At 50.6% G+C, this 24,544-nt stretch overlaps 2 protein-coding genes across 2 annotated transcripts; both read left to right on the forward strand.

Annotated features, from left to right (window-relative positions):
- Positions 1-1,396: 1,396 nt before the first annotated feature.
- DHCR7 (7-dehydrocholesterol reductase) lies at positions 1,397-8,173 on the forward strand. Its single transcript, XM_064715530.1, has 8 exons — positions 1,397-1,549; positions 2,516-2,619; positions 3,477-3,699; positions 4,234-4,324; positions 4,976-5,189; positions 5,652-5,856; positions 6,099-6,230; positions 6,681-8,173. Exons 2-8 carry the CDS (start codon positions 2,522-2,524, stop codon positions 7,143-7,145), a joined length of 1,428 nt encoding a protein of 475 aa, XP_064571600.1. The 5' UTR covers positions 1,397-1,549; positions 2,516-2,521; the 3' UTR covers positions 7,146-8,173.
- Positions 8,174-22,102: 13,929 nt separating this feature from the next.
- LOC135448492 (mas-related G-protein coupled receptor member H-like) lies at positions 22,103-23,164 on the forward strand. Its single transcript, XM_064714564.1, has one exon. It carries the CDS (start codon positions 22,171-22,173, stop codon positions 23,134-23,136), a length of 966 nt encoding a protein of 321 aa, XP_064570634.1. The 5' UTR covers positions 22,103-22,170; the 3' UTR covers positions 23,137-23,164.
- Positions 23,165-24,544: the final 1,380 nt, after the last annotated feature.

Genomic DNA, 24,544 nt, shown 5'->3' on the forward strand with positions numbered 1-24,544 from the left:
CCGGTCCCTCCTCCCGGCCACTCCTCCCGGTCCGTCCTCCCGGTTCCTCCTCCGGCCACTCCTCCCGGTCCCTTCTCACGGTTCCTTCTCCCGATTCCTGCTCCGGCACCCGCAGCAGCCCCTGCACCGTCAGTGCTCCAAGCACGGGCTCCATGCAGAGCCGCTGCCCACCCGCGCTGTGGTGCCTCCGACGCCGTGTGATGCTGCACGCCGTTCCGCACTTTCGCAGTTTTATCTCCCCAGAGCCCTGGATAACGGGAATGCAGCCGTAGCCCGTTTCTTTACCCTGCAGCTTCTTTTAAGAAGTGTCCCTCAAACCGAGTTCAGAGTTCGGGTGCTGAAGGTAACTGGAATAGGGTGTTGTTCTCATTTCAGCATCATCCCAGCAGCTCTCAGGGTGCCTTCAAAAGCCAATCTCCTCTCTTATGTCCCTCATGACATATTTGGCTGCTGTGAGCCGCCTTACACGTGGGCAGCCTTCTTTCTGTACTAGAATCAGAATTATTTAGGTTGGAAAAGACCTGTAAGATCACTGAGTCCAACCACTAATCCAGCACTGCTGAGCACACCACTAAAGCTTGGGACTAAAGCATGTCCCCAAGCACCACATACACACGGCTTTTACCTCCAGCAATGGTGACTCCACCACCACCCTGGGCAGACTGTTCCAATGCCTGCCAACACTTTCCATGAAGAAACTTTTTAATCTCTGATCTAAACAGGCCTTGGCACAACTTGAGGCCATTTCCTCTTCACTTGTTGCTTGTCAATTAGGAGTTGAGGGTTCAGGCTACAGCCTCTCTTCAGGGAGTTGTAGAATGCCACCCCCCCCCCTTCCTTCACCAGGTCCATTCCCTTCTCTGGACACACTCCAGCAGCTCAATGTCTTGAATTACGGTGCCCAAAACTGACTCCACAATTCAAGGTGGGGCCTCAGCGGTGCCCAGAACACAGGGATAGTCACTGCCCTGGTCCTGCTGGCCACACTACTGCTGACAATGACAGGATGCCATTGTCCTTGGCCACCTGGGCTCGTGTGCAGCAGCTCTCGGCCACCACCCCCAGGTCTTTTTCTGCGGGACCATTGGAAATCGCACAGAGTGGTCAGTGCAATGTGGAGAACTTAGTAACGCCTCAAGGCGGCTCCGTCTGGCTTAGGGGATCCATGCTGTGACCCAAGTGCAGATGTAACCTATTTCCCTGGACACCATTCTCCCTTTATCGGCGCACCGGGGTTTATCCGCGCTCGCTGCCGGCGGAGCGCAGGCCCCTGGGCAGGGGGCGGGGCCCGCGACCCTCGCGCTCCTCGGCCCATGGGACGAGCGCGCGCCACCAATGGGGAGCCGCTGAATGGGCGGGCCGCGCCGGGGATTGGCTGAGGGCGGGGGCGGGGCCCGGAGGGGCCGATGTCGCCTGAAGGGGCCGCAGGTGGGATAGATGTGGAGCCGGGGTGGCTGTGGGGAGCGGAGCGAGAGTGGTGCCCGATCAGTGATCCCTGATCAGTGATCCGTCAGTGATCCTCGGTGAGAGAGCGGTTCCGGCCCTGCAGGTGAGTGCGTTCGTTCCTTACCATGTCTGGGATCCGGCCTGAAAGGGAGCAGCCGTTTGGGCAAAGGGAAGCCGCGAGCCTCACATCGCTTCTGAAAAGCACCTATGGGGGGAGGACTGAAGGAATTTGCCTAAAGGCGAGGTAGTGGAGATTGGGGTTTGATGCGAGAGAGTTTTTTTGTGGTCAGTCGTGGGAACAGGTTGCCCAGGAGAAGGTGGATGCAGAGGGTAGGGCCGGGCTCAGTCTATAGATATGGACTAATTGGGTAATGGATTAATGGAATAATTATCCATCAGATAGTGGATCGGGTTCACCGTGATGAGACACGTAGAGCTGGGACGTCAGTCCATAGTGCCAGTTATAGGATGATGATCTTTAGCATAACAAGTGTTTGATCAGAATGAAAGCAAGCTACAGTGCATGTTCCACAGAGATAGCTGAGTGGTGCCAAGTAAATAATTCTCCATTCCCACTGATTTTTTTACTTAGATGGGATTATGTCTTGTTTTCTATGGTGTAAATGACATATATGGAGCAAGGACTCTGTATCTAATTGACAGAGTCCCTTACTAATAATGTTACAACAGTAACAATTTCTCAAATTTAAAAAGGCAGTTAAGTTACAAAGGTTTAGGACAATATGGTGCAACATTTTTTTTCCCTTTTATGTCTACATGTAAGTAGTAAGTGATTTATTATTTGTGCATCTTAAAAGAAATTTCCAGTTAGTGAGAAGTTTAATGGATTACTTTGATATCAGTGTTTTGATTAGGTTTTGCTGAATGTAAGTTTATAGGGAATTAATTGGTGAAAGTTTTTTGCTTCCTGTCCTCCACCCCTAAATTTTGTGTGGTCTGCAGTCTATGTAATAGATTTTAGTAACATTTATTTGTGATTCTCATGTAGAGGTATAGGAATTATTGAGAACCAGCTGGAGTAATGGGATTCATATTTTCTTTCCTACAGGACATCATGGCAGCCCATCAGGAGAAAAAACTTGCTGAAGAAAGAAAACACCAAAACATGCAAAATGATATTAAAACATCTCAAGGCCAGTGGGGGAGAGCATGGTGAGAGAGGCCAATGACCCCAAGTAGTCCTTGTATTTCCAATTGCTTCATTCTTACTCTTAGAAATGCTATATTCCTTTTAAACTTCCCTCTGTTAGTAACAGCTTTTTGTGTTGCTCAGCTCCAGAAAGCTCATGGGTAATTTGCTGTAGCAACAGGTGCTGAAGAAAAGTTCTTCAGGTTTTTTAAGGCAGAGAGTTTTCCAGATGGTTTGGGTTAAAACACACTTCTTGCAAAAAAGAAAAGCAAGTCATAAAAATTGGTCAAATTTCTGGTTCTTTCAAGGAAATAAATATTTCCTGAGGTTTGGAAAACAGGCATTCTGGCATCTGTGGCTTTCCCTGCTGACAAGTCCTGCTGCAGCAAGATTTATGACTCATGTCCCAGCTGTCAAAGAGTTGGGCAGGTATTAGTAGGGCATTGTACTGCAGCTGGGAGGAGCAGCAGCGGCACAGGAAATCCAACGTATGGCTGTCCAAGGTCTGTCTTTTCCAAGTTTCCAAGCTTTGCATAATGCTCTTGGGATTCCATTATCACTTCCAACAGAATACTCCACCAGTTAGAGCCATGATTGCCATCAAAAAACGTGAAGTCTGTAGTAAAAGTCTGGTTTGGACGGGGGAGTTTTTGTCTAATCTCTTGCTCTGATCAACTAGCATAGTTTTAGAGCAGTTTGTGGCAAAGTATGTTCCTTGCTGAGCTTTTTATGGCTGTTTGACCCCCAGACATGTCTGTGCCTTAAGCACACATTTCCAGTTTTCATCCAGTTAAGTCTAGAAGGTGCACTGAAAAAATTGTCTGATGTAATTCATCTGTCTGAAACCTGGGGAGACAAAATGCTCTGTTTTGGATTACAGGGAGGTGGACTGGTTTTCCTTGGCAAGCATCCTTTTCCTGCTGATGTTTGCACCGCTGATTGTATATTACTTCATCATGTCCTGTGACCAGTACCAGTGCTCTCTGACTGATCCACTCCTGGACTTGCTGACTGGGAATAAGCATCTGTCTGACATTTGGAACAGGACTCCCATGCTGACCTACAGGGCTGCTGCCATTTATTCCCTTTGGGTCACTTTCCAGGTACATTACCGAGCTATGATCTGGATGCAGTGTCTGCTTTCTCCCACAGGTGTTGGATGAATCCTTTTACACAAAGGTTGCACTGGCATTTACTCTTTGGTGTTTCACAATTTCCAAGTTGTTATGTACTTGGAAAATAAGTATAATGGGAATATACAAAAATATTTCTTGTGTGACATATTCCTTAATGAGGTTTTTAAGAAAAAGCACCTGTATAACAACAATATCCATTTGTTTTAAATTAATACACAAGAAATAAATCAAAGGACAAGGATCTGAATGTAGTTACCAACTGTCCTGCCTCCCCACCAAAAAAAGATGACAGCCTTACATGAATACATCTTTAGAGCTGTAGAGTAGCTTAGATGTATTACTAGCCTAAAAGCACAACAGCAAATATTGCCATTTTGTCTTACCCAATACTTACTAGAAACTTAGGAGAAATGTTATATTTGGTATTAATATGTGAGGGATAGTGTTTTGAGGGATTTTGTCTTGTCTGTACTTACTGTGAAGGCATTCTCTCTCTTTTAGGTGTTTTTGTATGTGTCCATTCCTGATTTCTGCCATAAATTTCTGCCTGGATATGTGGGAGGTGTACAAGAAGGTGCTGTCACCCCTGCTGGTAAGGTCTTCCTTGGAATACATGCACACCATGTAATCTTCCGAAATTAAAGTATTTCTGTTCTTAGAGTCTTTAATAACCCATGTGTAACCAGAGGAAACATGGACATAAATGCTCTCACCTTCCTCACATGTTCAGTTCAAACAAAACTAGAAAGCAATCTAGGTCATCTTTTAGAATAAGTTATAGCATTTCTATCTCTTATAATTGGTAAAAGTCTTGATCTGGTAGGCACCACACCAGCAATGGAAAAGTACTGGTTGATAGTTTTGGTACTTAATATTGTCAGTGGACTATTGCTGGTATTTGACAAGGTAGTTTTACCTGCTCAAGCTCCATTAACCCAAGGGACTTGGACAAAATGTGTGATGTGAACTGTTACTGGTGGCTTGTTATTCTAGTCAGTTGTGGGGAAAGTCTAAATTCAGTTTTGTGAGGAGAAAAACTCAGTACAACAAAGCCTGATGGGTACAGCAGAGTCTAATGGAACTTTCAGAAAATTAAATACCTTTCAAGGTATTTAACTGGGCAATGAGGAGAGAGAGGTTATTTAATGAGCACTTGATTGAGCTTCTGTGTATTCTGTGCATATTAATTAAAACCTGCATTAATGTAGGGTCACTAACACTCCATTTTTTCTTCATATTTTAGGTGCTGTGAATAAATATGAAATAAATGGACTTCAGGCGTGGATCATTAGCCATGTGCTTTGGTTTGCAAATGCTTATTGCTTCCACTTCTTCTCACCTACCATCATTTTTGACAACTGGATTCCTCTCCTGTGGTGTGCCAATATCTTGGGATATGCAGTGTCCACCTTTGCAATAATCAAAGGCTACTTTTTCCCTACTAATGCAAAAGACTGGTATGTGGATTTTAGTAGTGAGAGAATACTAGGTATCAGAGATTAAAATTGTTAAATAGAAATAAGATATATAAATTGTATGACCGAGTATATTTTACTGGCACAGAGAGCTAGGCCAGTGTATGGCAGTGATTCATTCCTTCACTAGCACCATCCCCTATGTTTCTTGCTCCACACCATGGATCTGGCAGCCTCAATGTCACAGATACACCCATCCTAAAAATAGTTATAGTTAGACTGTTCAGAAGTGTTACCAAGAGTAAACTCAGGCACCTCTGAAATTCTACAATTTAGGTCTATTAATATAATACTTTGGTCGGGCCAGTTTGTGTTACCTTGCACAACGTTACATGGTTTTATGATTTTTATTATCGCTACATTCTTGATCTGAATTGTGTAGGCAGAGTAGCAGTTAGCTGTATTTGTATACAACTGTGTGCATTTCTAATTTTTTTTTTACAGCAAAATCACTGGCAACTTCTTTTATGACTACATGATGGGGATTGAATTTAACCCTCGAATAGGGAAGTGGTTTGATTTCAAGCTGTTCTTCAATGGGCGCCCTGGGATTGTGGCCTGGACTCTTATCAACCTCTCCTTTGCTGCCAAACAACAGGAGCTGCATGGTGAAGTGACAAACTCCATGATCCTTGTCAATGTCCTCCAGGTAAATTCTGAGGAGGAAATTAAGAAACAAGTTGGGAAATAAGCCAGTATGAAAGTAAGAAAAAAACTCCTTCCATGGAAATGAAACTGAGGCATTTTTCCTGGCCTGAAATAAGCTCATTCAGCAATGGGACTTCAAGTTTGAGATCATATCACAAGGCAGAACAGACATTAAGCTGATGCTGTTAAACAGGGTAACTGGTGACAGTGCTCTGTTATTAATGTGAAATTATTATGTTGCAGGGTATTTATGTTCTGGACTTCTTTTGGAATGAAGCCTGGTACTTGAAAACCATTGATATCTGCCATGACCATTTTGGATGGTATTTGGGCTGGGGAGACTGTGTTTGGTTGCCTTACCTCTATACTTTGCAGGTAAAAATGTGTACACTGTGTATTTGGGCTAACAGGATTGAAACCTTCCTGAAACATTCTTTCTAGAAGTTTAATTGTACCTGAAATGTTTCTGTGTAGTCCCACTGTTGAGAAATCATTGCAACATTCTTTGTACCAATTCTCCTGTAGGAAGGCTTCCTGTCCCGGCATGGCTTTGACATCTTTTCCTCTCCTGCCCTTCCTTTTTGCTCGTTTCTGTCATTGACAATTGTGTCTGCATACTTTTCTAAATCGTTTCAGTCTCCTTTCTTTTTACTCCTTGTTGAGGGTCTTATGGTTAGTGGTGGTTTGTTTGTGTTTTGTTCCTTGGGTTTTTCCTTCTGTCCAGTTTGCATCCTTGCAACTTCTCTCTTCTTGTTTCAAGGAATTGATCTGGCATGCTGAGCCTCTGTTGGAAGTAAATAGCTGATTGTTTTTTGTGCTCCCCAGGGTCTGTACTTGGTTTACCATCCCGTCCAGCTACGCACAGATTATGCCATGGGGGTCTTGATGTTGGGTTTGCTGGGTTATTACATCTTCAGAATGACCAACCACCAGAAGGACCTGTTCCGTCGCACCAATGGCAACTGCAGGATCTGGGGGAAGAAGCCAGAGTACATTGAATGCTCCTACATGTCTGTGGATGGCACCAAGTACTACAGCAAGCTGATGACCTCGGGATTCTGGGGCTGGGCACGTCATTTCAACTACACAGGAGACCTGATGGGCTCGCTAGCCTATTGCCTGGCTTGTGGCTTTGAGCACCTGCTGCCTTACTTCTACATCATTTACATGACCATCCTGCTCACCCACCGCTGCATCAGGGACGAGCACCGCTGTAGCAGCAAGTATGGGAAGGACTGGAAGTGCTACACTGCTGTAGTGCGCTACCGGCTCCTACCCGGGGTGTTTTAAGGCTAAAATATGCAGGATGCAGGGGAAAGAAAAAAGAAGAAATGTGCACGCATACTGTGTTTAAAGTAACTGAAGTGAGGCACTGAACTGCACCATTTTTTTAGAAGACTCTTGTAATTGGAATACCCCTCTGAATCACCCCATTCCCAAATTAACTTGGAGTTTAAGAAAAGATGCTGTGTATTGAGACTCCTGAGAAATCCCAAAGCTGGGAGGTAGCCTTACCCTTGGTGGTAGCAGGGTTCTGGAAGCAGTTTGCAGTGATTCAGGAGAGAAGAAAAGAGTTCTGACACCTCTTTAGGAAAGAGGTTTCCTGATGCAGCTGCTTGTGGCCATCAGAACCTACAATTGAGAACAGCTGCAAAGGCGGTTTGATTGTTGATTGCTTGTCAAGACATGAACAGTGGAAATACTGAAGAAGCTGTTCTGAAATAACTGTTATAATCTAAAACGAAAGTGAAAAGTGTCATAAATTAGTGCAATTTTCAGCACCTGACAATATAGAACATGACCAACTGAATTTTATTTTGCTACTGAAACCAGACTTTGTGAAAACTACTGAGCTGAGCGTCCTCAGGCTGGAGTAGAGTTACTTTTTTTTCCTAGTAGCTGCTATGGGCATAGTTTTGGATTTGAGCTGAGACGATGTTGATAACACAGGGGTGTTATCCTGAGCAGTGTTTACACAGCATCAAGGCTTTTTTTTTTTGCATCTCACCCCCACCCACCAGGGAGTGGTCTGGGTGAGTACAAGGAGCTGGGAGGGGACGCAGGCAGGACAGCTGGCCCAGGGAATATCCCAGGCCATATGGTATCGTGCTCAGCACATAAAGCTGGAGGAAGAAGGAGTGGGGGATGTCAGGAGTGATAGTATTTGTCATTTCAAGTCACCATTACATGTCATGGAGCCGTGCTTTCTTGAAGATGTCTGAACATCTACCTGCAGGGGGCAAGTGTGGAATAGATCCCCTATTTTGCTTTTTTTGTGCGCAGTTTTTCCGTAACCTATTAAACCATATTTATCTCAACCTGTGAGTTCTTTCCCTTTCCTGATTCCCTCCCCCATGCCACTGTGAAGGAGGGAGCAAGGAGCTGTATGTGGATGTGTGGCATTCACATTCTCTGAAAAATCCCTTCGCCCAGGATTTTCTCCAAGGAAGCTGAGAACCCTCAGAGAAATAGGAAAACAATAATTATCTCATTTGTTTCTCCTGTCTTTAGATCATGTGGAATGTGTTTGAGATTGTTTACCCATAGGTGATTGTTTCATTGGTTTCTGGTGTGAGTGTTTTCACTCAGTGGCCATCAGTGCAAAGCTATGTTGAGATTGGAGAGAGTCACGACTTTTCATTATTACCTTTTTAGCCTTCTGTAAATATCCTTTCCACATTATTTAGTATAGTTTAGTGTAGTATCCATTATTATAATATAGTGTCTTAAAATAACAAATTAACCGCCTGAGAACATGGAGTCAGACTCATCATTCCTGCTTTCATCTGGGAGCAGCACAAATGCAATAGTGGCAGTTTGAGTGTGGGAGGCATGTGTGCCGTGATGAATTTCTGGAGGTGGCCGCCACCCTGAACTTCTGCGCATCCTGCGCAATACGGAATTTCAGGAGCCAGCAGGCCACTCTGGGCAACAGGCGCCCAAATTCCAAAGCCAACACTTTTCCCTGGGAAACAAAACTCACCAGCCCCGGTTCCTCATGGCAGATTGCAAGAGCTACTTGGCCACGTCAAACCAGCCCAACTTGCAAGTGGTGCCAGCGTAGGTCTGGGAAGCATCTTGCACATTGCGGAATTTCAGGAGCCAGCTGGCCACTCCAGGCCACTGGCCCCCAGACACAAATGCTAGCCACTTTCCCGGGCAAGCAAAACTCACCACCCAGGTTTCTGATGGCAGATTACAGGACACACATGGCACTGTCAAACCAGCACCAGTTCAAAGTGGTGCCCGCTCAGGGCTTTGAAGCATCCTGCGCAATGCGGAATTTGAGGAGCCAGCCGGCCACTCCCAGCCACAGGCCCAAAACAAAAAGCCACCCTTTTCCTTGGGAAACAAAACTCAACCATCCCAGGTACCTGATGGCAGATTGCAGGAGATACTTGGCACTGTCAATGAAGCCCGATTTCCAGCAGGTGCCAGCTTGCGTCAGGGAGGCATCCTGCGCATCGCGGAAATTCAGGAGCCAGCTGGCTACGTTGGGCCACAGGCCGCCAGAAAAAAACGCTGGCCATTGTCCCTGAAAAACAAAACTCACCTGCCCAGGTCGCTGATGGCAGATAGCAGGAGTTACTTGGCACTGTAAACCCAAACTCAGTTGGCACTGGAGCCAGCTTGGGTCTGGGCAGCGTCCTGCGCAACGTGGATTTTCAAGAGCCAGACGGCAACTCCTGGCCTCAGGCCTGAAAACAAAAACCTCAGCCCTTTTCCCTGGCAAACTGAACTCACCAGCACCAGTCCTTCACGGCAGATTGCAGGAGCCACTTGACACTGTCAAACCAGCCCAAGTTGCAAGTGATGCCAGCTTGGGTCTGGGAACCATACTGCATATTATGGAATTTCACGAGCCAGCTGGCTACTCCTGGCCAAAAGCCACTGAACACAGCCCTCGCACCTTTTAATTAGCTGCAAACATATATTCACCTCCCGGCCCTTAGATAGCAGATTACAGTCCCTTGGACTATAGACAACCCAGCCGCTTTGCAACTGGTGCCAGCATTGGTCTGGCCATCCTTGTGTATTGCTGAAGTTTGCAGGAGCCGCGTGACTTCAGGGCCTGGCCCCCCAACACAATCTAGCCCTTTTCCCTGGCAAACAAAATTCACCAGCCTCTGTTCTGGATCCGATTCGCAGATCCACTTGGCGGTGTAATAACCCGCAATGCCCCGTCGCCACTGGGTCTGCAAACATCCTACGTATTGTGGAATTTCATGAGCCAGCCGGCCACACGCGGCCACAGTCCCCCAAACAAAATCCTCAGCTCATTTCCCTGGCCAACAAAAACCAGCTACCCTGGTTCCGGCTGGCAGACTGCAGAAGCTACTTGGCACTGTCAAAACAGCCCGACTTGCCACTGATGCCAGCTTGGGTATGAGAACCATCCTGCATATTGCAGAATTTCAGGAGCCATCTGGCCACTCCCGCAACAGGCCCAAACAAAACCACGGCCCTATTCCTGGCAAACAAAACTCACCTCCCGCTTCGGATGGCAGATTTGTAATCTTCACTGCAGTGTTATTCTTGCCTCTGCTGGGCTCTTCTCCACTTTCTGCAGCCAGTCCTTTCTGTCTCTCAGGGCTCCTCCCGGGCTCTTGCCACCCGTATTCATTTCCATCACCTCACGAGCTACAGCTGCTGCCACTAAGGACCCTGCAGCTGCAGCTCGTTTGCAACTCGGACCCACACAGATCCCACAATACAACTATCAGGCCCCACATTGACACACACAGATCTTAAAATGCAACATATATTCAGGCCCCCACAACAGATTGCAGGGGACACTTGGTACTATCAAGCCAGCCCGCCTTGGCACTGGTGCCACCTTGAGGCTGGGAACTATTCTGCGTATTGTGGATTTTCAGGAGCCAGCCGGCCAATCCAAGCCACAGGCCCCCAAACAAAAACCACGGCCCTTTTCTGTGGCAAACAAAAAGCACCTGCCCACCCTCTGGGTGGCAGATTGCAGGAGCCATTTGGTACTATCAAACCAGCCCAACTGGCACTGGAGCAACCTTGGGTCTGGACCATCCTGCGTATTGGGGATTTAGGAGCCAGCCGCCCATGCCCGCCATAGGCCCCAAACACACACCATGGCCGTTTCCCTGGAAAAAAACGTACCTACCCCGCTTCGCATGGCAGATTGCCGGAGCCACTTGGTAAAACAAACCAGCCTGACTTGGCACTGGTGCCACCTTGGGTCTGGGAACCATCCTACGTAAAGGGGATTTTTAGGACCAGCTGGCCACTCGAAGCCACAGTCCCCCAAACACAAACCATGGCCCTTTTCTATGGCAAAGAAAACTCACATGCGCCGCCTTTAGATGGCACATTGCAGGAGACACTTCGCACTATCAAACCAGCCCTACTTGGCTTTGGTGCCACTATGGGTCTGGGAACTATCCTGCGTATTGGGGATTTTTAGGAGCCAGCCGCCCATGCCCAGCCATAGGCCCCCAAACACACACCATGGCCCTTTTCCCTGGCAAACAAAACGTACCTACCCCGCTTCTGCATGGCAGATTGCAGGAGCCACTTGGTAAAATCAAACCAACCTGACTTAGCACTGGTGCCACCTTGGGTCTGGGAACCACCCTGCGTACTGTGGATGTTCAGGAGCCAGCCGGCCACTCCCAGCCCCAGGACCCCAAACAGAAACCACGGCCCTTTTACCTGGAAACAAAACTCACCTGCCCCGCTTCTGGCTGGCAGATTGCAGGAGCCACTTCGGAGCCACTTGGTACTATCAAACCAGCCCGACTTGGCTTTGGTGCCACTATGGGTCTGGGAACTATCCTGCGTATTGTGGATTTTCAGGAGCCAGCCGGCCACTCCCAGCCACAGGCCCCCAAACACAAACCATGGCCCTTTTCCCTGGAAAACAAAACTCACCTGCCCCGCTTCTGGATGGCAGATTGCAGGAGCCACTTGGTACTATCAAACCAGCCCGACTTGGCACTGGTGCCACCTTGGGTCTGGGAACCATCCTACGTAAAGGGGATTTTTAGGACCAGCTGGCCACTCGAAGCCACAGTCCCCCAAACACAAACGACAGCACTTTACTTTGGCAAAAAAACTCACCTGCCCCGCTTCTGGATGGCAGATTGCAGGAGCCACTTGGTACTATCAAACAAGTCACTCTTGGCACTGAGTGGCAAGAGTGACAAGTCACTCTTGGCACTTGGGTATGGGAAATATCCTGCGTACTGTGGATGTTCAGCAGCCAGCGGACCAATTCCGGCCACAGGCCCCCAAACACAAACCATGGCCCTTTTTCCCTGGAAAACAAATCTCACCTGCCCCACTTCTGGATGGCAGATTGCCGGAGCCACTTGGTACTATCAAGCCAGACTGACATGGCATTGGTGCCACCTTGGGTCTGGGAACCATCCTGTGTACCATGGATGTTCAGGAGCCAGCTGGCCACTCCCGGCCCCCGGACCCCAAACAAAAACCACGGTCCTTTCCCAGGCAAACAAAACTCACCGGCCCCACTTCTGGATTTCAGATTGCAGGAGCCACTTGGTACTATGAAACTAGCCCGACTTAGCACTGGTGCCATCTTGGGTATGGAAACTATCCTGCGTATCGTGGATTTTCAGGAGCCACCCGGCCACTCCCAGGCACAGGACCCCAAACACAAACCACGGCCCTTTTCTTTGGCAAACAAAACTCACCTGCCCCGCTTCTGCATGGCACATTGCAGGAGACACTTGGTACTATCAAACCAGCCCGACTTGGCACTGGTGCCACCTTGGGTCTGGGAACCATCCTGCGTATTGTGGATTTTCAGGAGCCAGCCGGCAACTACCGGCCTCAGGCCCCCAAACACAAACCAGTGCCCTTTTCCATGGCAAACAAAACTCACCACTCCCGGCCACAGGCCCCCAAACAAAATCCACGGTCCTGTCCTTGGCAAACCAAACTCACCCGTCCTGATTCTGGACGTCAGTTTGCAGGAGCCACTTGGCACTGTCAAACCAGCCCGACTTGGAAGTGGTGCCATCTTGGGTCTGGGAACCATCCTGCGTATCGCAGATTTTCAGGACCAGCTGGCCACTCCAAGCCACAGTCCCCGAAACACAAACCTCGGCCCTTTTCTATGGCAAAGAAAACTCACCTTCTTATGGCTGGCAGACTGCAAGAGCCACTTGGTACTATCAAACAAGCCCGACTTTGCACTGGTGCCAGCTTGGGTCTGGGCATGATCCTGCATATTGTGGATTTTCTGGAGCCAGCCAGCCACTCCCAGCCATAGGCCCCCAAACACAGACCACGGCCCTGTTCCCTGGCAAACAAATCTCACCTACCCCGCCTCTGATTGGTAGATTGCAGGAGGCACTTGGTATTATCATACCAGCCCGATTTGACACTGTGCCACCTTGAGTCTGGGAACTATCCTGCGTATCGTGGATTTTAAAGAGCCAGAGGGCCTATCCCAGCCACAGGCCCCCAAACACAAACCACGGCCCTTTTCCATGGCAAAGAAAACTCACATGCGCCGCTTCTAGATGGCACATTGCAGGAGACAGTTGGTACTGTCAAACCAACCCAACTTGGCACTGCTGCCACCTTGGGTCTGGGAACTATCCTGCGTACCGTGGATTTTAAGGAGCCAGCCGGCCACTCCCAACCACAGGCCCCCAAACACAAACCATGGCCCTTTTCCCTGGCAAACAAAACTCACCTGCCCCGCTTCTGGATGGCAGATTGCAGGAGCCACTTGATACGATCAAACCAGCTCGACTTGGCACTGCTGCCACCTTGGGTCTGGGAAATATCCTGCGTATCGTGTATTTTCACGAGCCAGCCGGCCTCTCCCTGCCAGAGGCCCCCAAACAAAAGCCACGGTCCTTTTCCTGAAAAAAAACTCCCCTGCCCCGCTTGTGGATGGCAGATTGCAGGAGCCACTTGGTACTATCAAACCAACTCGACTTGGCACTGCTGCCATCTTGGGTCTGTGAACTATCCTGCGTATTGTGGATATTCAGGAGCCAGCTGGCCACTCCCAGCCAAAGGCCCCAAAACACAAACCACAGCCCTTTTCCCTGGCAAACAAAACTCACCTGCCCGGCATCTGCAAGGCAGATTGCAGGAGCCACTTAGGACTATTAAACCATACCGACTTGACATTGGTGCCACAGTGGGTCTGGGAACTATCCGGTGTACCGTGCATTTTAAGGAGCCTTCAAACCACTCCAGGCAACAGGCCCCCAAACACAATCCACGGTCCTTTTCCCTGGCAAACAAAACTCACCTGCCCCACTTCTGGATGGCAGAATGCAGGAGCCACTTCATACTATCAAACCAGCCCGACTTGGCACTGGTGCCACCTTGGGTATGGGAATTATCCTGCGTATCGTGGATTTTCAGGAGCCAGCCAGTAACCCCCAGCCACAGGCCCCAAACACAAACCACGGCCCATTTCCCTGGCAAACAACACTCACCTGCCTCGCTTCTGGATGGCAGATTGTTGTAATCTTCGCCGCAGTGTTTTTCTTGCCTCTGCTGGGGCGCTTCTCCATTCTCTGTAGCACAGTCCTTCCTGTCTTCCCAGGGGCTCCTCCTGGGCTCTCGACCCACCCCTATTCATTTCAGTCACCCTCACGAGCAACAGCTGCTGCCCAACTAAGGACCCTGCAGCTGCAGCTCGTTTGGAAAAACTCGGACCCACACAGATCCCACAATACAACATATATTCAGGCCCCCACATTGACACACACAGATCTTAGAATGCAACATATATTCAGGCCCCCACAACAGATTGCAGGGGACACTTGGTACTATCAAGCCAGCCCGCCTTGGCACTGGTGCCACCTTGAGGCTGGGAACTATTCTGCGTATTGTGGATTTTCAGGAGCCAGCTGGCCACTCCCAGGGACAGGCCCCCAAACAGAAACCACGGCCCTTTTACCTGGAAACAAAACTCACCTGCCCCGCTTCTGCATGGCACATTGCAGGAGCCACTTGGTACTATCAAACCAGCCCGACTTGCACTGGTGCCACCTTTAGTCTTGGAACCATCCTGCGTATGGTGGATTTTCAGGAGCCAGCCGGCCACTCCCGGCAACAGGCCCCAAACACAAACCACGGTCCTTTTCCCTGGCAAACAAAACTCACCACTCCCGGCCACAGGCCCCCAAACAAAATCCACGGTCCTGTCCTTGGCAAACGATACTCACCCGTCCTGCTTCTGGATGGCAGATTGCAGGAGCCACTTGGTACTATCAAATCAGCCTGACTTGGCACTGGTGCCACCTTGGGTCTGGGAACCATCCTACGTAAAGCGGATTTTCAGGACCAGCCGGCCACTCCCAGCAACAGGCCCCAAACACAAACCTCGGCCCTGTTCCCTGCCAAACAAAAATCTCCTCCCCACGTTCTGGAAGGCAGATTGCAGGAGCCCCTTGGTACTACCAAACCAGCCCGACTTGCACTGGTGCCACCTTGGCTCTTGGAACGATCCTGCGTACCGTAGATTTTCAGGAGCCAGCCGGCAACTACTGGCCTCAGGCCCCCAAACACAAACCAGTGCCCTTTTCCATGGCAAACAAAACTCACCACTCCCGGCCCCAGGACCCCAAATAAAAACCACGGTCCTTTCCCAGGCAAACAAAACTCACCGGCCCCACTTCTGGATTTCAGATTGCAGGAGCCACTTGGTACTATCAAACCAGCCCGCCTTGGCACTGGTGCCACCTTGGGTCTTGGACCCATCCGTCGTACGGCGGATGTTCAGGAGCCAGCTGGCCACTCCAAGCCACAGTCCCCCAAACACAAACCACGGCCCTTTTCTTTGGCAAACAAAACTCACCTGCCCCGCTTATGGATGTCAGTTTGCAGGAGAACTTGGTACTATCAAACCAGCCCGACTTGGCACTGGTGCCTCCTTGAGTCTGGGAACTATCCTGCGTACCGTGAATTTTCAGGAGCCACCCGGCCACTACCGGCCTCAGGCCCCCACACACAAATCACGGACCTTTTCGCAGGCAAACAAAACTCACCACTCCCGGACACAGGCCCCCAAACAAAAACCACGGCCCTTTTCCCTGGCAAACAAAACTCACCTCCCCGCTTCTGGATGGCAGATTGTTGTAATCTTCACTGCAGTGTTATTCTTGCCTCTGCTGGGGCTCTTCTCCACTTTCTGCAGCACAGTCCTTCCTGTCTTCTCAGGGGCTCCTCCTGGGCTCTTGACCCACCCCTATTCATTTCAGTCACCCTCACGAGCTACAGCTGCTGCCCAGCTAAGGACCCTGCACTGCAGCTCGTTTGGAGCAACTCGGACCCAAACAGATGCCACAATACAACATATATTCAGGCCCCCATAATGACACACACAGATCTTACAATACAACATATATTCAGGCCCCCACAACAGATTGCAGAAGCCACTTGGTACAATGAAACCAGCCTGACTTGGTACTGGTGCCACTTTGAGGCTGGGAAATATCCTGCGTATTGTGGATTTTCAGGAGCCAGCTGGCCACTTCCAGGCACAGGCCCCCAAACACAAACCATGGCGCTTTTCCGTGGCAAACAAAAATCACCTGCCCACCTTCTGGGTGGCAGATTGCAGGAGCCATTTGGTACTCTGAAACCAGCCAGACTTAGCACAGGTGCCACCTTGGGTCAGGGAACCATCCTGCGTATTGCGGATTTTCTGGAGCCAGCCGGCCACCGCCCAGCCACAGGCCCCCAAACACAAACTATGCCCCTTTTCCCTGGAAAACCAAACTCATCTGCCCCGCTTCTGCATGGCAGATTGCAGGAGCCACTTAGGGCTATTAAACCAGCCCGACGTGACATTGATGCCACATTGGGTCCGGGAACTATCCTGTGTATCATTGATTTTAAGGAGCCAGAGGGCCAAGCCCAGCCTTAGGCCCCCAAACACAAACCACAGCCCTTTTCCCTGGCAAACAAAACTCACCTGCCCCGCTTCTGGATGGCAGAATGCAGCAGCCACTTCAGACTATCAAACCAGCTCGACTTGGCTTTGGTGCCACCTTGGGTCTGGGAATTATCCTGTGTAATGTGGATTTTCAGGAGCCAGCCGGCCACTCCCAGCCACAGGCCCCCAAACAAAGACCACGGCCCTTTTCTCTGGAAAACAAAATTCACCTGCCCAGCTTCTGGGTGGCAGATTGCCAGAGCCATTTGGTACTATGAAGCCAGCCCGACTTAGCACAGGTGCCACCATGGGTCTGGGAACTATCCTGCGTATCATGCATTTTCAGGAGCCAGCCGGCCACTCCAAGCCACAGGCCCCAAACACAAACCACGGCCCTTTTCCCTGGCAAACAAAACACTCCTGCCCTGCTTCTGGATGGCAGATTGTTGTCATCTTCGCTGCAGTGTTGTTCTTGCCTCTCTGCTGGGGCTCTTCTCCACTTTCTGCAGCACAGTCTTTCTTGTCTTCTCGGGGGCTCCTCCTGGGCTCTCGACCCACCCCTATTCATTTCCGTCTCCCTCACGAGCAACAGCTGCTGCCCAAATAAGGACCCTGCAGCTCGTTTGGAGAAACTCGGACCCACACAGATCCCACAATACAGCATATATTCAGGCCCCCACAGCAGATTGCAGGAGCCACTTGGTACTATCAAACCACCCCAACTTGGCACTGTGCCACCTTGGGTCTGGGAACTATCCAGCATATTGTGGATTTTCAGGAGCCAGCCGGCCACTCCCAGGCACAGGCCCCCAAACACAAACCACGGCCCTTTTGCCTAGCAAACAAAACTCACCTGCTCCGCTTCTAGATGGCAGATTGCAGGAGCCACATGGTACTATCAAACAAACCTGACTTAGCACTGGTTCCTCCTTAGGTCTGGGAAAAATCCTGTGTACCATGGATTTTCAGGAGCCAGCCGGCAACTACCGGCCTCAGACCCTCAAACACAAACCACGGACCTTTTCCCAGGCAAACAAAACTCACCACTCCCGGCCACAGGCCCCCAAACAAAAACCATGGTCCAGTCCCTGGCAAACGAAACTCACCTGCCCCGCTTATGGATGGCAGATTGCAGGAGCCACTTGGTACTATCAAACCAGCCTGACTTGGCTTTGGGGCCACTCTGGGTCTGGGAACTATCCTGCGTATCATGCATTTTCAGGAGCCCGCCGGCCATTCCCAGCCACAGGCCCCCAAACACAAACCACGGCCCTTTTCCCTGGCAAACAAAACTCACCTGCCCCGCTTCTGGATGGCAGATTGCAGGAGCCACTTGATAATATAAAACCAAAACGACTTGGCACTGGTGCCACCTTGTGTCTGGAAACCATCCTGCGTACCGTGGATGTTCAGGAGTCAGCCGGCAACTCCGGCCACAGGCACCCAAACATAAACCATGGTCCTTTCCTTGGCAAACAACACTCACCTGGCAGATTGGATGGCAGATTGCAGGAGCCACTTGGTACTATCAAACCCGCCGGACTTGGCACAGGTGCCACCTTGTATCTGAGGACCATCATCTGTAATGTGGACTTTCAGGACCCAGCCGGCCACTCCAAGCCACAGGCTTCAAACACAAACCACGGCCCTTTTCCCTGGCAAACAAAACTCACTTGCCTCGCTTCAGGATGGCAGATTTCAGGAGCCACTTGGTACTATCCAACCAGCCAGACTTGGCACAGGTGCCACCTTGTGTCTGAGGACCATCCTGCGTATCGTGGATGTTCAGCAGCCAGCTGGCCACTCCAAGCCACAGGCCCCCAAACACAAACCGAGACCCTTTTCCCTGGCAAACAACACTCACCTGCCCCGCTTCTGCATGGCAGATTGCAGGAGCCACTTGGTACTATCAAACCAGCCCGCCTTGGTAATGGTGCCACTACGGGTCTGGGAACTATCCTGCGCATTGTGGATTTTCAGGAGCCAGCCGGCCACTCCCAGCCACAGGCCCCCAAACACAAACCACGGCCCTTTTCCCTGGCAAACAAAAATCACCTGCCCATCTTCTGGGGGGCAGATTGCAGGAGCCACTTGGCACTATCAAACCAGCCCGACTTGGCACTGGTGCCACCTTGGGTCTTGGAGCCATCCGGCGTACGGCGGATGTTCAGGAGCCAGCTGGCCACTCCAAACCACAGTCCCCCAAACACAAACCACGGCCCTTTTCCTTGGCAAACAAAACTCACCTGCCCCACTTTTGGATGTCAGATTGCAGGAGCCACTTGGTACTATCAAACCAGCCCGACTTGGCACTGGTGCCACCTTGGGTCTGGGAACCATCCTGCGTAATGTGGATTTTCAGGAGCCTGCCGGCCACTCCCAGCCACAGGCCCTCAAATACAATCCACGGCCCTTTACCCTGGAAACAAAACGCACCTGGCCTGCTTCTGCATGGTAGATTGCAGGAGCCACTTAGGACTATTTAACCATACCGACTTGACATTGGTGCCACCTTGGGTCTGGGAACTATCCTGCGTACCGTGGATTTTAAGGAGCCAGCTGGCCACTCCCTGACACAGTCCCCCAAACACACAGCATGGCCCTTTTCCCTGGCAAACAAAACTCACCTGCCCCGCTTCTGGATGGCAGAATGCAGGAGCCACTTCATACTATCAAACCAGCTCGACTTGGATTTGTTACCACTATGGGTCTGGGAACTCTCCTGCGTATCGTGGATTTTCAGGAGCCAGCCAGCCACTCCCAGGCACAGGCCCCCTAACACAAACCACGGCCCTTTTCCACGGAAAACAAAAATCACCTGCCCAGCTTCTGCATGGCACATTGCAGGAGCCACTTGGTACTATGAAACCAGCCCGACTTGCACTGGAGCCACCTTGGGTCTTGGAACCATCCTGCATATGGTGGATTTTCAGGAGCCAGGCGACCACTCCCGGCCACAGGCCCCCAAACACAAACCTCGGCCCTTTTCTCTTGCTAAGAAAACTCACCTGCCTCGCTTCTGGATGGCAGATTGCAGGAACCACTTGGTACTATCAAACGAGCCCTACTTAGCACTGGTGCCACCTTGGGTCTGGGAACTATCCTGGGTACCGTGGATTTTCTGGAGCCACCAAGGCCACTCCCAGCCACAGGCCCCCTAACACAAACTACGGCCCTTTTCCCTGGCAAACAAAACTCACCTGCCCCGCTTCTGGATGGCAGATTGCAGGAGCCACTTGGTACTATCAAACCAGCCCGATGTGGCACTGGTGCCACTTTGGGTTACCTGTGTCACACTAGAGCTATTCCTAAGGCACGTGCCTCCAATGTCTGCATTGAGCCATCTTTTGACAGTTCCAAGAGCACCTCATTCCTTCTAGGAAAAGTAGTTTGTGTCAGGTTCCTCCTAGCCGCACTTATCCTGAAATCTTGTCTGTGAACAGGCTCAAATCTCCACATTGCATTGCACATGTGGATTTTTAGGACTCAGCAGGAATAAACCTATGATTTCTGCTTCTAATCTCATTTTGCCACTTGTATACCACAATTTCAGTGGTACTTCTCCTGCACCAGGCTTTTTCCAAGAGGATTAATGTAATAGTAAATTCTGTGAATGAGCTGGAGCTCAGGCACACAGCAGAAGGATGATTTTGGATGTCAGCAATGGCATTTCTTCTGAGAAGAGGCAAATCCATGCTGCTAGCCTGGCTTTAATCCTTAGAAAGTTGCAGGTTTCATCTGAGTCACCTTCTACACTCCCTTTGCAGTCTCACAGCAGCCTACAGTGAATTCAAGGAATTCCTAGAAAGCTGAGGTGAGATGATTCCTACCCAGGCTGACATGTGCCTCAGGGATCTGGGATGCTCCTGCTGGAAACTGGCCTGTGTAGGGGCCCTGGGGTCAGAACTGCCACGTCTCTTTCTGCTGACACTGCATTTGTGTCCCCAGCTGTGTAATCTCACCAGCCCAGTCCTATCAAGGGCAAACACTTCATGATCCAGGAGCTGATGGGGCTCCAGGAGAGTTGGAGGGACTTTGGACAAGGGCGTGGAGTGACAGGACAAGGGGGAATGGCTTCCCACTGACAGAGGGTGGGGTCAGATTGCATATTGGGAAGAAATCCTTCCCTGTGAGGGTGCTGAGGCCCTGGCACAGGTTGCTCAGTGGGGTGGGGTCAGGTAAAAACAAACACAAAGGCTTCCGTGTCTGAGGAGGAAGAGGATGAGCCCTAATGAAGGGCTGGAAAGGGGATCACAGCACTCCAAAATCTCGTCCCTAATAGTTTTCATTGCATCATCAGGGGTATTGGCAGTAATCAGGGTGGGCTCTAAGTGCTGCTGATGTGGCTGCAAGCAACTGAGTGCTGTCCTTCCTTTGGGCTCTGTAAGCCTGTGGAAGGATGACAAAAATGGGAATTCCTGTCTCAGTTGTGGCGCCTCGGGCCGAGCTTTTGGCAAAGATGTCAGAAATCTTCCCAGAATGGGAGCTGTTTCTGAGAAGCAGCCAGGTGCTTCAACAGCACTGCCAGCACAGCCAGCACTCCAGTGCAACCAGTGCAGCCTGTATCCCTCTGCTGCTGGAGGGACAGTGACCACTCAGGGAAGAGAAACAAGGAGTGGTAGAAACCTGCTGAGAGAGGGAAAGCAGTCAGAGTATGGGACGCTGCAGGGAAGGAATGTTTCTAATCAGAAGTAAATGAGGAGCCATTTGCAAAATATTTCATTTGGAGTTTTTGGCAAAAGCCAATTCCTTTATGTCAAAGAAAAAACATTCGAGATAAATAACTATGTGGGAGTGGAGCTCTGACGTAGACAAAGATGCAAAGAACTTCCAACTGCCCTATGACCCTACCAAGCCTTGCAAGCAGCACTGCGATAGGGAACACAGATCAGCTGGGGAGACAGGAATGGGGAGCTCCTGGTGACCTGGGCACTTTCTCCTTCATGTCCCTGACCTGCCAGGAGCTGCTTTAGGATATGGATCCCAAAGGAGCAAGAGGGACCAGGAAGTGCCGCTGATCTGCACAGACCCCTTTGCCTGCTGCTGCCCCACAGGGAACAGGTCAGTGGAATGTTTGCCTTCCTCCCTACCCACCTTCCTCTCCTGCAGCAGCTGCTCTCTTCCTGCCACCCTCTCCCGGTGACCGCAGTGCCTCACCCAGGCCCCTATCCTCTGCCCCGTGCTTCCCCTCTGCATCTCGTGCTGAACATCCCAATCCTTCCATTTCCTTCTCCCAAACCAAAATTTCCACCACCCTCCTCCTCTCCCCTTCTTCCCACTGAATCTTTCCCCCTGCAGGGATCTGCTGAGGAGCCACATGGTCCATCCCTGGATTCTCCAAGCCCTGACTGCCCATCCACTCTGACCACAGCCAGGGGCCACATCCCACTGCCTGCCCAGCGTCCATCCATGCAGGTGACCACCGTGTCCCCATCTCCTGCCTCACCCACTGAAGGAGATGATCTGTGTGAGACAGATGTCACTGATGTGGCCATACACAGTGTGACACTGCTCATCTGCCTGTGTGGGCTGGCTGGGAACGGGGCTGTCATCGGCCTCCTCAACCTGAAAAGTGTCAACTATGGCATCTTTGACCTGGCTCTTGCCGACTTCCTCTTCCTTCTCTTCACAGTCCCCTCTGCCATCCTCTTCCTGGTGGAGGACGGGTCCTGCTCTCCTATTGTGCCCATGCTGTACCTGCGTTTCCTTCTGCAGCTGTCAGTGGTCTCCTACTACTGGGGGCTGTTCCGCCTGACAGCCCACAGCCTAGGAAAGGACGTGGCCTCACTCTGCAAGCTCTGCTGCTGCTGCCAACTTCCTGAGCGCCTGATATGGGTGGTGTGGAGAGCCAAATACTGGGTCTTTTTCGCTCTTTTCACTATCATTCCTGCGGTAACATACTTGTGCCCATCACAAGAGCAGGAGCACTGCCAGGCAGCTGTCATCTCCATGTACACCATCATCCTGCTCCTCTTTGTTGCACCTGTGGTGATTTACCGCACAATTGTCCTCATTAAGGCCAAGCAACGCTCCCAGCAGCAGCAGCCCAGGAGGCGCAACATTGTTATCATCATCATTGTGCTCTTCACTCTCCTTCTCATCATGTGCAATTTCCTGCAGGAGGTCGGTTACATCACTGTGCCCTCCCAGGTTGTTTTCCTGCTCACCTGCATCCACAGCACCATCAAACCCTTCATCTACTTCTTGGCAGGGAGGTGCAGGAGGCCCTGCTCTGTGCAGTCCCTCCAGCTCACCCTCAACAGTGTCTTTGAGGAGCAGAAAGAAAAAACTGCATGCGGAAATGATGCCCCCAGCCTGTTGATCCATTCCTGCTCTGCTGAAGGACCCCAGGAGAGTGGCCGAGGGTTTCCTTGATTCACCTGATGAATAAATATCCACAGGATCACCCTTCCTGTTTTGGTGTATTCCTGCAGGAGAAGGGAGCAGGGGCATTGCCTTGGGTGATTTTTGTGGGATGCTCTGCAGGGAGCACATTGCAGCATGGCTTTCCTGCTCCCTCCTGGATCCACATGGCTCCAAGCAGTGCAGCTGGGCTCAGTGCTGTTCCCCAGCTCTATTCCCCATGCAATGACCCTCATGGCCTCGGCCCCAGGGAATGAACTCCATCTCCTCTGGCTCAGCAGATGAGTTCCATGGTGTTTCCAGGGAGCTCTTGCCTGCAAAGAATGGGACACCTTAATCCCTGGGGACACACCCAGCACGGGGTGGCAGTGATTTCCCAAATCCCTGCAGGGCTGGTGCCTCTGGATGGCAGGAGAGGGGTTGGGATCACAGGGAGCATCCTTCCCCTTCTGTCCAGCAGAGCCAGCCCTGCATTCCCAGCTGATGGGAAGGGACACCAGGTAGGGCTGCAGAGCTGGGGAGGGACAGCAACATTCCCTTATGCCTTCAGTGGGAATTTGTCACATTCTTGAATTCCAGAATTGAATCCTTCTGAGGAAAGTGCAGGGTCAATAGTGAACTCCACTGATCCTTTGTGCCTGTATCCGGAAAGTACGTGGAATATGGAAATTCCCATCACCAGATGCTTGGACCATTTAATTGCACAGAAATTAGGGGGTTATGCTGCTCTTCTGCAGAATGGGGCCATCCATCCTCTGGCTCCCCAGCATCAGTGTCCAGGGAAGCCCTTGAGCACCTCCATCCTGAACCTGGCCACCCTCAGGAGGAGCTGCACAGCCACTCTGCACAGCAGCTCCAGCCACAGTCCAGCCTGTCCTGATCTTTGTCATTCTGAAACTACCCCTAAATGAAGTTTACATTCATACTTTTGTTTGCTTCTGTAGTAATTCCAGCTCCTGACTTTGTTGAATAAACAACATCCATGTTTAACTGCTGAGCCTGTCTCTGTTAAACAGTGTCCAAAATGGCTCATTTCCTTCTTTTATCCCATTCTAAAGCATCTGGCTTGTCTGGGAGCAGGGCAGGTTCCTGTCTTATACCAGAGCCCTTCCTAAGGCACGTGCCTGCAATGCTTGGGATGATGTTGGCAGTGCCAAGAGCTCCCGATTCCTCCAGCAGGCAGCAGCCACATCTCTTGCTCAGGGGGAAGTTGTCCCTCCTTTTCCCTCTGCCTTAAATCCAGGGGAAAGCAATGTGCCACTGCTTCTGGAAAGGGAAGTGAGAGTGAAAGCCATGGGTGGTGAGTCGGGCTTTGGAGACACATATGAGGTTGAACATATAAGGAGCATTTATTAACAGAGTTGGTAATAATTAACAGAAAAGACAGACTGACATCTGAGAGGGTTTTTCTCTCCCGGAC

Source organism: Zonotrichia leucophrys, chromosome 5 (genome assembly GCF_028769735.1).
Source record: "Zonotrichia leucophrys gambelii isolate GWCS_2022_RI chromosome 5, RI_Zleu_2.0, whole genome shotgun sequence".
NCBI lineage: Eukaryota > Metazoa > Chordata > Aves > Passeriformes > Passerellidae > Zonotrichia > Zonotrichia leucophrys.